Raw genomic sequence first — 14,123 nt, 5'->3', positions numbered from 1 at the left:
GCATAATACTTATTTTTAAGAGGTAGATGCATGCTTAATTTTTATAGAATACATCTAATCATTTTTTAAGTGGTGATTTATTTTTCTTTTCTCAGGAGAATTTTGTCAGAAAATCAGACTATGTTTTGGCATATTTAAACACATTTCAGTCATTGATAAAGCAGCTTCCCTCTGAGAATGCTTCAAAATCATGGTTAATTTTTGTGGGTCTCTGTTAAAGTTTGCAACTCCCTTGAGTCTGTGATGGGGGAAAGGATTTTTGAAAATATATATAGTTTTATATAAACCCATGTAAATCTCTATAAATAGGCATTTTCTAGTGCTTTACTAAAAGTAATTTGTAGGTCTTCTTTTCAAATTGTGTTTGGAGCAAGTTCACTGAGTACTTGAGAAAATTAGAGAGGACTGTGATCACGTTCTAAGGGCTTCCCTGGTCACTCAGACAGTAAAGAATCTGCCTGCAATGCAGGAGATCTGGGTTCGATCCCTGGGTAGGAAAGATCCCCTGGAGAAGGAAATGGCAACCCACTCCTGTATTCTTGCCTGAAGAATCCCATGGGCCGAGGAGCCTGGAGGGCTACAGTCCATGGGGTTGCAAAGGGTTGGACAGGACTGAGCGGGTAACATACACACCCACAATCACGTTCTATTTGGGGGTTATAATAGTGTTACTAGGTTGATCGTGTACTTCACCGTACCAAATTTTGGTTTCAAGTGTTCAAAAACGGAAAGAAAAGAAACCAAATCCACCACCCTTAAAGGGTAGAGATGTGTCATCAGAAAGATGTGTTACAGATGATGCAGAACATGTGTTATGGATGATACAAGCGATATGGAAAGTGATTTCCAAAAGAGTTTTGAGCCATAAAGCACGAAGTACGTGGACAGCGTGCTTTGCATATTTCAGTGGCAGAGTGCTGATTCAAGACGCCACCAGGCCGCTCTGCAGTCTAAACTTATTGTTTAAGAAGTTGTCATTTGCATCCTGTTCCTAGGATATTTTTCTCTATTTTCACAAGGGCTCTTACACCACTGGTACTTAAATTAATGGAAATTAAGTGTGGAATGGAATGTAGTTAATGGAAGAAGCAAATCACCTAGTCTTTTGGAGAATTCTTGAGCCTGAGAAGAGCTGGCTGGATTTCCCTACCTCCCTCCTCCAACTTCCTCTCTCTCCCACCTCTTACTTTCTTTCCTTCCTCCTTTCCTTGTTCTTTGTTTCTTCCTTCTTTTTCCTCCTTTAAATTATTGTTTCTTTACTTGATTTATTCTCTTATATCTTCTCCAAAGCATATTTTACCTGTACCACCTTTCTTTTTTGTTTTTTTAACTCTTCATGTTTAGAAAGGAAGAGGTCTTTTTCACAGTCTGGGATCCTCTAGCTTGATGGGTTTTCTTTAAAATCTCCTTGGCCACCTGAGACGAAGAGCCAACTCCTTGGTAAAGACCCTGATGCTGGGAAAGATTGAGGGCAAAAGGAGAAGGGGGCGACAGAGGACGAGATGGTTGGATGGCATCACCGACTCAATGGTCATGAATTTGAGCAAGCTCCGGGAGACAGTCAGGACAGAGGAGCCTGGCGTGCTGCAGTCCATGGGGTCATGAAGAGTCAGACGTGGCTCAGCGACTGAACAACAGCAACAACAGCAGGCAGCGCACTTACTGAAAACTCCACTCAGATGGGGGCCTGTGGTTCTCCTGTTGGGGCCTGGAGGACACAGGCCCTCGGTTCCCTGTCCCCTTTCCCCCAGGCTCGGTCTGTGGTTGGACTGTGCCGCGGGCTTCAGGAGAAGCAGCAGGAACCTGCCTCCTGTCTCCTCCACACCCTCCCACTCCCTTAGAGAACATGCCCTGAGCCCAGGGACCTTTGGCTCCAGAAAGGAACTAACTGATGAACCCAGACAAGGCTGTCACCTCTTTGAAATTGTTTCCTCCTGTGTAAATGGAATTAACATGTACCCAGATGAGAAGTATTAAAAGATAACATTTACGAGCGCTGTCACACCGTTGCCAGCATATAGGATGTGCTTACGTTGTTAGTTGCTTTCCCTTCCTTTTCTTTCCTTTTCCCTCCAGCTAATCCCTCCACTCCCACGCCCTCCCGTGTTCCATCCAGGAGGCTCTGCCTTGAGACGTCATCCCTGCCCCAAGCAGTGCCCAGAGGGCAGACGGCAAGGGGCGTGGGGGGAGAGAGGGGTCCCAGCCTTCTGTCTGAAGCTCAGGAAGTTCTTTCCCCCCAGATCATGGTCAGATTGGGTTTCTAATCCAAGATATGCTAGCGTGCACAGGGTCACCACAAAATAAAGGCAGCAGTCGTTTTTTTACCGACTCAATGGATGTGAGTTTGAGTAAACTCTGGGAGATGGTGAAGGACAGGGAAGCCTGGTGTACTGCCATCTGTGGGGTTGCAAAGAGACATGACTTAGTGACTGAACAACAACAACATTTTGAAAAATGACTTCCAGGAAATGGGCTCTTTTTTTGAGTCTTTCAGGATTTGGGGAAATTCCTACACAGCAATTCTCCCAGCTTCAAAAATCAGTTTTATTCCGACAAATTCTATGAGCCCACCATTTGGGGGGTATTTTGGCACATTTTCCCATGTGCCCCTGAAAAGGCAGGTGCAAGCGTGTCCTATTCCATGGGTTCCATCCCAGCTGTCTGTGAGCTGGGTACCGTGAGCACAGTAACTTAGAGAAGCAAAGTTCCCTTCTGCCTAGAGCCCCTCATCCTTAACTGGTCATCAGTATGGGATTCCTCCCATTAAGGTGAAAAGTGAAAGTCGTTCAGCCATGTCCAACTCTTTGCAACCCCATGGACGTTGAATGGGATTATCCAGGCCAGAATACTAGAGTGGGTAGCCGTTCCCTTCTCCAGGGGATCTTCCCAACCCAGAGATCAAACCTAGGTCTCCTGCATTGCAGGTGGATTCTTTACTAGCTGAGCCACAAGGGAAGCCCAAGAATACTGGAGTGGGTAGCCTATCCCTTCTCCAGTGGATCTTCCCAACCCAGGAATCAAACCGGGATCTCCTGCATTGCAGGCGGATTCTTTACCAGTTGAGCTATCGGGGAAGCCCACCCCCTACTCCCCACCCCATTAAGGTAAGGAAATCCATGTAAGGAGCTCCGTGTCCCATAAACATCAAGGAACTAAGGTGGCACCAACACAGCTTTGCTCCCTGGCATTGCTGCTGTTTCCCACCATCAGATGCACATTTTAGACTCAGTTGCAATTTCACATCATTGTAAAGATGGGAAACAGAATTCTCAAAATTAACCTTCAGGTTAAAGCACACTCTACTCAAGGTCAAGCTCTTAACAGCCAATCGGATTATGTTAGCAAGGTCTTTCCATGGATTTGGTTGGGGGTGGTGGTGAATTGCATCCAATATAGAGTGCCTTTCTCCTGCCTAATGGGAGCACAGAAAAGTCTCTAGGTTTCAGGACAGAATTCTGACTTTGGGGGCGATGAGGCGTTAGATAAGGCGTCAGCAGCCAGCGGATGTGCTGAAGCAGGAGTCAGCTTTCAGCGTGTGTCTCAGACTTCCCACAATAGGCCCTCCGTGTGCTTGCAAAGCTGGGCCTCCAGTCCTGAGTGGAAGGCTCACGTCCCTGTGGACACTGCGTAAGTGCACGGCCACACAAATCTGCCAACCCTTCTCCTGTTTTCAGAGCCAAGCCCCTTTTATACATCATGTGGAATTTGGTCCTGACCATGAGACCAACCAAATGCACGTGAGACAGGCCAGTATCTAGTTCACCCCGATTATCTCCTGTCCAGTAGCAGACGGAAGTCTGGAATATACACAAAAGAGAGAGCTGCTTTCCCTCCCCTCCCCCTTTTCCTGTTACGCTACTATTCCATTACACCAGCATCAGCAGCAAGAAGTAGGAAATTCCAGTGGAGCCCATACTTGCTAGACATGTCTCTGGTTGTTAAGTTTACATTCTGCAATGATTTCCTTAAGCATTTTCTCTGTGAGTAACTGGACTGAAGTTTTCCATTTCAAAGTTGATTTAAGATGAATCCGAATGGCTGGCTACCTTTATCGAAGAGAGGGATACCTCCTAGACCTTGTGTTCGCCATCTTTCAAGTATTCAGGGTTTCCTTTTGCTTTAAAGCCCTTGGTTTGTGCCCACACAGCCTCAAATTGCAGAAACAGGCAGAACCATAACGGGGCTTGGGGGTTGCACGGGAGTGGGAAGATGGCAAAGCTATACCGTTTATCAGGTTTTTAGTTTAAAGCCTTCAGGTCAAAGAACACTGACGTGAGGGCGCCTGGTGTGACTCTCCTCAGCTCCCTTTCCAGCTGAGGACAGGGCCTGCTGGTCCTGTGTGTCTCCTCTGGGCCTCATGCACTCTTACCTCTTGGCCCAGATCTGTGTGCGTGCACTCATGCACACGAGCGCCTGGGATGTGCACGTGTGCAAGGTGTCTGTATGTGCCTTGTGCACATGTGTGCACACACTGGGAAGGGAAAAAGGGAAAAGAACAGGGAAGCAGAGGCAGGGAGGGTTTGGTTCCTTGTAACTGAGAAGCTATAGGACAAAGGAACCGTCTTGGATTGGGGGTGGGGTGTGGAGGCAACCTGGCACTACTTGTCTCGTAATCAGGACCTCCAAAGACCCCAGCCACGGGCACCGGCCCTGGGCCCAGTGCTTCCCCACAGTAGCTCTCCTGCGTCCACATCCACATGCCCCCCCTACAAGGGGACATGTCACCCAGACCCTCCACCCCTCCATTAGTGCTGCATTCTGGGTACTCAGTTCAGTTCAGTCGCTCAGTCATGTCTGACTCTTTGCGACCCCATGGACTGCAGCACGCCAGGCTTCCCTGTCCATCACCACTCCCAGAGTTTATTCAAACTCATGTCCATCGAGTCGGTGATGCCAGCTAACTGTCTTATCCTCTGTTGTCCCCTTCTCCTCCTGCCTTCAATCTTTCCCAGCATCAGGGTCTTTTCAAATGAGTCAGCTCTTTGCATCAGGTGGCCGAAGTATCGGAGTTTCAGCTTCAGCATCCATCCTTCCAGTGAATATTCAGGACTGATCTCCTTTAGGATGGACTGGTTGGATCTCCTTGCAGTCCAAGGGACTCTCAAGAGTCTTCTCCAGCACCACAGTTCAAAAGGGAACTCAGGACCCTGCAGTTCCCTCCCAAGTGACCCAAATCCACTTACAAGCTCTGCGTGAGCCTCTTTCCCCAGACCATGGACTGAGCCACAGGTGATGCCCTGCTGGGCCAGAGGGTGGCTGGGAGACACAGTCTCTGGGGCTGTGGACAGAGCTTCCGCATGTCATCTGGGATGCCCACCTGGAGTGGGGAAGTCCCCTTGAGGTGTGACCCCAGGGTGTGGGGAGCAGGCAATGGTAGGAGAGGTCAATATTCTGTCACACTCCAGTGAGGGACACCAAGGAGTTTGAGATCCTAAATTTGAGCCCAGTATTCCTGGACTCTGTGACTCTCTCTGTTGACTCAAGTTGCAATAACACAACCCCAGAGGCTGGGTAGCTTATAAACATCAGACAGGTATTTCTCACAGCCCCAGAGGATGGAAGTGTGAGATCAGAGTGCCAGGAAGGTTAGGTTCTGGTGAGGGCCCTCTCGTGGGTTGCTGATGGTTATCCTTACGTGACAGAAAGAGTAAGTGACCTCTGACCTCTTCTCATGAGTGCACTAACCCTATGATGAGGGTTCCACCCTCTTGACCCAATCACCTCCTTAAGGCCCCACCTCCAAATACCATCACACTGGGATTAGGGCTTCCACATCTGGATTTTTCAGGGGGAACGTTCTGTGCATTGCAGTTTTTTTTTTCTTTTCAAGGGAGTGATAGCTTATGGTGAATGATGACGGATTGCTGATCTCCAAAGAAGATTTAGCTTCAGGACCAGGGACCAGGCTTGATTACTCAAGAGCTTTTGTGTAGCAGAGTTTTATTAAAGTATAAAAAGGGACAGAGAAAACTTCTGACATAGACATCAGAGGGAGATGGAGAGTGCCCCCTCACTAGTCTAAGCAAGGGAGCTATGTACTTTTTCAGTTGGTTGTTACAGTAAATCAAAAGAATGTCTCAAGGTTGTAAAGGTCTTACCAGACCCACTCCCACAACATACATGATAAGATAATGGGATCAGAACTAACAATAGAAAGATCTTAGCAGACCCACTTCCACAAAATGCACTTTAAGATGGCAGGATTAGTCTGAAGGTTCTTAAGGAGAAACATGTCTTCGAGCAGGATACATTGTTGTTATATAATCACTGGTATCTAGTTTAAGGAAAATCATATCCTCTAGCAAGATGAGTTGTTTTGTCTTGTAATCATTAGCTCTGGGCTTAAAGAGAGAAATGTTGCATGTGACTAAGATGTGGGAATGTAGAAAAAAAAAAGTTTGTCCCTTTCTCCTCTTTGAGAACCCCGGACCCCTATCTCCTCCTCCTCAGGGACACCAAATTTCTTATCAACCTACCTAAGAATTAACTCTCTCAGTAGGAAGATGGAAAGTATTTAAAATTTATTATTGATGTATAATTTCTGGCCATTTAGGAACGTGCTATGTGGGCCTGCATTTGTTCATGGAGGCAGCCTGCTTCGAACCCCTGCGCTGTTCATCTTGAGCTGCTCTGGAATTCTTCACACAGGATTTGGAGGCCTGGGGTCTGGGGAGGACCCTCTGTGTCCAGAAGCCATCTGTGCGGGCCCACCTTGCTGTGCCCCGGCCCACCCCATGTCTATGCCACGCGGCTGTGCGGCCTCTGCACCCAAGAAAGGGAAGCTTCCTCTCTCCCCAGGCTTCTCGTTTTCATCTTTACACAGCTCTGAAAGTTCCCCCGTCTTTGAAGCCAGCTCTCCCCATTTATACTGTGGAATTGTCTAGAACATTCCAGAAAGGTGGAAGGTTAGGCGAGAAACAGAAAGCTCCCCAGTGAATGCAGTAATTAGCCTTCACTGCCCAGGAGACAGATTGCAGCTCCCCTAAGACAAGCTTGGAAAGGCTTAAAAATAAATTGGTAGGAGAATGAAGTGGAACAGGAAGACATACAAAACATAAGCTTTAACGTTTTGCTGTTAGATGCAACATGCAATTTTTCTGATAAATTGCTTTTAAAGTTTCCAGACACGCTCAGTTTCTGTTGTGACCTCATTGCAGATGGGCGCTGTCCACAGACCACACATGCCAGTAAACATGAGGTCACGTCACTCACTCTGTGGTCCTGATCAGTGCCATGCACACATGCATGCATGTACAACAGTGAGCAAAAATCCAGACATGAGCCTGCCCGTACAGAGCATCGGTCACATGCAAATACACAGGCATTGTGGAGGGAGACACAGTGAAGCCCTTGGAGTAAAAAGTCCTGTCATCTCTCTGCAGCTAAGATTTATTGAACGTAAGTGGCAAAACTTTCAGAGAGCACATAGAGGAAAGACCATTGGATTCATCTAGTGGTGCCCTTTTTTCAAATGGCAAAAATTAAGGTGTCAGCCAGGAAGAGGTCCTAGTGCTCTGTGACGATGTCCTTTCTCGTGTAGGCAGTGTTTTCTTTTTTAAAATTAATTTATTCATTTGGCTGCATCAGGTCCTAGTTGCAGTTGGTAGGCTTTGTTGCCCTGAGACATGTGGGATCTTAAGGACTAGGGGAGTCCTTAGGCAGTGTTTTCTGATCTGTTGTAGTATGTGACATGCACGCTCATGCAAGTGATCACTGTCAGTGTCTTCCCCCAGCTATGACTGTCTAACTGGATAATATGGCTGTTTCCCAGCTGCTAAGCCCCACATCCCAGTCACCATGTAAATGGCACATCTGTCCAGATTTGGGGCGGGGGGCTGGGCTGAGAGGCACTGCTAGCTGCCCCTGGGAGACCCCAGCTGTGCAGCGTTTATCAATCAGCATTTCTCAAACTGTCTCTGAGGATGACCTGCTTTGTTTCAGCCTCTTGCCAACTAATAAATACAATATAATAAAAATGATTTGCTAGATGTATGAATAGGAAGATAGACAAAACACAAGCCTTAATGTTTTATTGGTAGATGCAACAGACGGGCAATTTTTCTGATAAATTGCTTTAAAAGTTTCTAAACACTCAGTTTCTCTTCTGACCTCATGGCAGACGAGTGCTGACCACATTTGGGTCACACTATCCAAAATGGCAAGTAGGGGTCAAAGCTTGGACTTAAAATTATAAAGGTGTATTTATCATTACGAGATTTTCATAAGCTTTTCAGAAAAAAGAAAATCAATGAGTATCGTATTCAATTTGCATCGCTCTATAAATTTCTTTGAAAATCTTTTCCGATGAACAGACGTAGCATTTTACATGGTTGTGATTCTTAACTGGGTTTTTGTGCTGCTTTTATTCACGGGCCATTTTTTCATGTGTGTGTGCCCAGAACTGCTGCCTGGGTCCTGGCCCTCCTCACCTCCCACCTGGTGGCTGCCCTGACCTCCACGCGGCTCTCCCCTCTGACCCCTGTTCCCCGTTCAGGTCAAGCTCTACGAGGTGCCTGGAGTGGTCTTCCCGAGTCTCAGGCCTTATCTTGTTCCTTCCAGTGGGCTCCCAGTTCTTACAGGATGGTGTCTACATCCCTCCAAGGCCTGATCTGGCCCCCACTTGCCTCTCCAGCTTCATTTCCTTAGATATTTTTCTATCATGAACTTGTCTTTTTTTTTCTTTTAAATGTAATAATTGTGCTTAGTTGTGTCCGACTCTTTGCGAGCCCATGGGCTGTAGCCCAGCAGGCTCCTCTGTCCATGGGGATTCTCCAGGCAAGGATACTGGAGTGGGTTGCCATGCCCTCCTCCTCCAGGGGATCTTCCCAATCCAGGGGTCAAACCGGTCTCCCTCATTGAAAGCAGATTCTTTACCATCTGAGCCACCAGGGAAGCCCAATATACTAATTATTTCCCCCAAATGAAACCATAGAGTCCAAGATCACAGACCTTATAAACATGGTTACATATTGCCAGCTTGTTTCCCAGAAAGGCTGAGCCCCTTTTCGGCGAAAACACCACACATCCTGAATTTCAGCTCAAAAAGGTGGGGCCGATATTCAGTTCAGTTCAGTTCAGTCGCTCAGTCGTGTCTGACTCTTTGCGACCCCATGGACTGCAGCATGCCAGGCCTCCATGTCCATCACCAACTCCTGGAGTTTACTCAAACTCATGTCCATTGAGTCGGTGATGCCATCCAACCATCTCATCCTCTGTCATCCCCTTCTCTTCCTGCCTTCAATCTTACCCAGCATCAGAGTCTTTTCAAATGAGTCAGCTCTTTGCATCAGGTGGCCAAAGTATTGGAGTTTCAGCTTCAGCATCAGTCCTTCCAAACAACACTCAGGACTGATCTCGTTTAGGATGGACTGGTTGGATCTCCTTGCAGTCCAAGGGACTCTCAAGAGTCTTCTCCAGCACCACGGTTCAAAAGCATCAATTCTTCGGCGCTCAGCTTTCCTTACAGTCCAACTGTCACATCCATACATGACTACTGGAAAAACCATAGCCTTGACTAGACGGACCTTCGTTGTCAAAGTAATGTCTCTGCTTTTTAATATGCTGTCTAGGCTGGTCATAACTTTCCTTCCAAAGAGTAAGCGTCTTTTAATTTCGTGGCTGCAGTCACCATCTGCAGTGATTTTGGAGCCCAAAATAATAAAGTCTGTCACCGTCTGCACTGTTTCCCCATGTATTTGCCATGAAGTGATGGGACCAGATGCCATGATCTTAGTTTTCTGAATGTTGAGTTTTAAGCCAACTTTTCCACTCTCCTCTCTCACTTTCATCAAGAGGCTCTTTAGTTCCTCTTCACTTTCTGCCATAAGGGTGGTGTTATCTGCATATCTGAGGTTATTGATATTTCTCCTGGCAATCTTGATTCCAGCTTGTGCTTCATCCAGCCCAGCATTTCTCATGATGTACTCTGCATATAAGTTGAATAAGCAGGGTGACAATATACAGCCTTGACATACTCCTTTCCCTATTTGGAACCAGTCTGTTGTTCCACGTCCAGTTCTAACTGTTGCTTCCTGACCTGCACACAATATTGGCGCCAAGTTAAGTTTTACCCCGGAGCGTATAGTGAGTTCTTAGGTTTCTAGTGAAGTGTTAAGTGTTAGTCGTTCAGTCGTGTCCTACTCTTTGCAGCCCCACAAATTGTAGCCTGCCAGGCTCCTCTGTCCGTGGGCATTCTCCAGGAAAGAATACTGGCGTGGGTTGTCATTCCCTTCTCTAGAGGATCTTCCCAACCCAGGGATTGAACCTGGGTCTTCTGTGTTGCAGGCAGATTCTTTTCCCTGTACCCTGAGCTACAGGGAAATCTTAGGTTTCTAGTAGCTCACGTCAAATGAAGTGGCTTTCTGCTTTGGATGTTAGTTCCCAAAAAAGCAGAGGTGAAGCTGGAAAGTAACAAAGGTAGCCAGGCACGCTGGTGGCAGAAGGTTGACAAGGATGCGCCATCAACAGCATCTTTGATTATTTGGGTTAAGAATATCAGATTAACGTGTGTGCTCATGATAATTGTATCAGCACTGCGAGCACTTTACACGTCTCCTGTTGGATCCCCACAACAACTGTGTGAGCTAGCATACCTTTTTATGAATGAGAAAGCAAAGCCCATAGCGGTGAAACTGCTTGCCTGAGGTGGCACAGTATCGAGAGTGAAGCTGGGCTTCAGTCCTGGGAGGCCCCAACACCACCCTGAGACAGCGCTGTGTTGAACTTCTCCATATGTCTGCCTAGTCGTTCTTTTTTGTGTTTAGTATTGTTGTTGCTGTTATTCTTACAGAAAAGTCACAAATTCAATACAGGCAGCTTTTTTTTCTGAGCCATTTGAAAATAGTTGCCACCCGTGTCCACCACCCCTGCCTACAGTAGAATATCCCCTAAAACAAGGACACACTGCCAAATCATCACCATAAAACTGTAGGAATCAGGACATAAACACTGATACATTGCTGCCGTGTAATCCTGAGACTCCGTTCAGAGTTCTCCACTGGTCCACAGTGGCGTCCTTTGGATCCTGCTGGAGCTCACATGTGCCCAGTTGGTTGTCTGAGGTTGACTCCCCTTCGGTTGAGAACGGCTCTTCCATCTTTCCTGGACTCTCAGGCCCTGGACACTTTTGAAGGGTACCAGATGTGTCATTTCACTGAATGGCCATCAGTCTGATGTTTCCTCATGATTCAGGTCTCATATCTCTGTTTGTTTGTTTTTTTCCTTTTAAGTACAGCTCAGCCGTGTTAAGTATATTGACGTTGCTGTGCAGAGATGCTGCTGTCCTAGATATTTCGGGTGTAGGAACCCTGCGAGACGATGCGGGCTCTGCTGGCACCGCCATCCCCACATCCTGTTTTCCCAAAGATGCACTCCCTCTGAGCTCCGCAGTCCTCCCCAGGGCATGCTCCGGGCCTTTCTTCCTGTGCCACCCAGTTGTCTAGCCTCCCCCAGAAAATACACTTTCCTGGGAATGCCTGGCCTATAGTAGGTATTCATCCAGTGATGGTCAAATACTCAGAGCACTGGGGGTAATTATGGAATATAGAGTAATTTGATTTTTCAGGAGCATGAGCGTATTCCCAGACTGATGTCGCCATGGACGAAATCAGGGCTCCAGGAAGTCTTTATTGATTTACAGCCAACATGTGACCTTCAGAGGTTACCCCAGTGGGAAACAGAGCAAGACGGTTGTTTTACATGCCTTCATAATGGAATTCACAGAGGGCTCAGGATTTTCTTGAAACGCTGGTTCTGCCTGACATCACAGAAAATATGAGGCTGATCTGGGAGTGGCCCGCTTCGGTTAATGCAGTCACATTTAAGAGGATGTAATGGAGTGTAACACTAGGGTGCTGGAATGACACACGGCATGGAATTTTCTGGGTAGATCCTTGAATTGAAGGAGATAGGATCTTGAGCCTCTGAAGGAGCCAAACCCTGAGCCAGTGGAAAATTCAGCGGGCCAGGAGCCAGTCCAGTGAGCACCAGCTGGTTTGAACAGTAAGACCATTGTGCCCCTCCACACCCACCACCGACACGGGGCCAATGTTGGCAGAATAGTTCCGAGTTAAAATTCAGCTTTTATTGGTGTCGACACCGTATGAATTCCTGTTTAGCTTCTTTTCATAAATGGATGACTCAGGTAGCTAACTTTTATGTAACCTAACCTAATCCAGGAAGAGGTAAACATTTTCCAGAGAGAGCTCATTCTTGCAGTTCTGCTGTCAACTATTCAAACTAGCCACATAGCACTGGTAACAGTATTTTATTATACTCCGGGAGGAAAGGAAAACTAGTCCAATGTATTTTTGTTTACATAGAGAGCATCAGAATGGCACTTAAATAGGATACCCAGGCAGATCACTATTTTCTTTCTTTCTTCTTTTTGTAATTTTTTTAGGGTTTTTTTTTTTTCCACCAAGTGGCATGTGGGATCTTAGTTCCCTGATGAGGGATCAAACCCGTGCCCCCTGCATTGGAAACGCAAAGCCTTAACCGGAGTGCCCAGGTAGTCCCTAGATCATTATTGTCGACATCAAAAATAGTCCAGCCACGGCTTACAAATACACCTGGGGATTTTTTTTGGGGGGGGGGCAGGCATTAAAAATAAAAGTTTTAAAGTAACCACTTACCAAGAAGAGTTTCTTGGTGCTGGAGAAAATGGCATACGCTTTATCCTGTATTTACACCAGTCATGATTTCAGCACAGCATTCGTTTATGAGTATCCTCAGGGAGGCTTTGCTGGATATTCCTCTTTTTTGTCTCATCATTTCACCATTCATTATTCTCCTTGTAACTTCCCCCAGGCTCTCGCTGTGCTCCCTAAACAGATGTATCCTTCTGATGTCTTTGGGAAATGATGTCGATTTTTATGATTTTTCGACATCTTGTTTTTGTTGTCACTTCAACCAGATTTTCTTCTGGTACATTTCAAATTATTACATTAAGTATTAAAATTATTAAAGAATTGCAAAATAGTTTCCATTATAAAACCCTGTTTTCATTATTTAAAACTGTTCGACAACCTTCCTTATGGAAAGATGTTTTCCAGTAAATGGATGTCCTGTGAAAATCAACAGCCTTGAGGTGAATATCAATGTGGACCTTGTCTGCATGCAGCTGTTCTTGTTACTCAGTTTTTATTCTTATTCACTATTACCTGTCTCTTCTAAGTACGAAAAATGGAGAAATGGTAAGGACTTTTTAAGTTCTTACAGAAATCTTATATGGAGTAATTCACAGAGGAGGTTTTTTAAATTTTTATTGAAATATATTTGATTTACAATGTTGTGTTAGTTTCAGGTGTGTAGCAAAGTGATTCAGATATAAATATATACATATATATTCTTTTTTAGATTATTTCCCATTGTAGGTTATTACAAAATGTTGAGTATCATTTCCTGTACTCTACAGTAGTTGGTTATCTATTTTATATATAATAGTATGTGTAATTTAATCCCAAACTCCTAATTTATTCCTTTCCCACACTTCCTCTTTGGTAATTGTAAATTTGTTTTCTATGTCTCTGAGTCTACTTCTGTTTTGTAAATAAGTTCATTTACATCATTTGTTTTAGATTCCATATGTAAGTGATACCATGTATTCGTCTTTCTGTCTCTCTGACTTAATTCACTTAGTATGATCATCTCTAGGTCCATCCATATTGCTACAAATGGCATTATTTCATTCTTTTTTGTGGCCGAGGAACATTCCTTTGTGCATATATACCACATCCTTATCCATGCATCTGCCAGTGGACGCTTAGGTTGCTCATGTGTCTTGGCTATTATAATTAGTGCTGCTACGAACATTGGGGTTACGTGTATCTTTTTGAATTAGAGTTTTCTCAGGATTTATGCCCAGAAGTGGGACCACTGGATCACATGGTATCTCTATTTTCAGTTTTTAAGGAACCTCCACTGTTCTTCACAGTGGCTGCACCAAATTACATTCCCACCAACAGTGTAGGGAGGCTTCCCTTTTCTCCACATCCTCTCCAGCATTTATTGTTTGTAGTCTTTCTGATGATGCTGTGAGATCTCACTGTCTGGTGTGAGGTGATACCATGTTGTAGTTTTGATTTGCATTTCTCCACAGAGGAGTTGTTTGTTTGTTTTTTTTA

General features: G+C 45.6%; 1 protein-coding gene across 4 annotated transcripts in view; it reads left to right on the top strand.

The window, feature by feature from the left end:
• Window positions 1-14,123, top strand: part of RCAN1 (regulator of calcineurin 1) — a 108,501-nt gene that overhangs the window by 42,313 nt on the left and 52,065 nt on the right. Inside the window, exon 3 of one of the 4 annotated variants that reach the window (XM_081572973.1) lies at window positions 6,554-7,976. The exons of the other annotated variants lie outside the window; for them this stretch is intronic. Coding sequence (XP_081429099.1) covers window positions 6,554-6,829 — 276 coding nt within the window. The 3' untranslated portion in view covers window positions 6,830-7,976. Of the gene's footprint in view, window positions 1-6,553; window positions 7,977-14,123 lie in introns of those variants that run through there. 4 annotated transcript variants of the gene reach the window in all.

This window comes from Giraffa tippelskirchi, chromosome 2 (genome assembly GCF_054371585.1).
Source record: "Giraffa tippelskirchi isolate mGirTip1 chromosome 2, T2T-mGirTip1v1.2.pri, whole genome shotgun sequence".
NCBI lineage: Eukaryota > Metazoa > Chordata > Mammalia > Artiodactyla > Giraffidae > Giraffa > Giraffa tippelskirchi.
The sequence above is the reverse complement of the archived record's forward strand: the minus strand, read 5'-3'. Positions and strand labels throughout refer to the sequence as shown.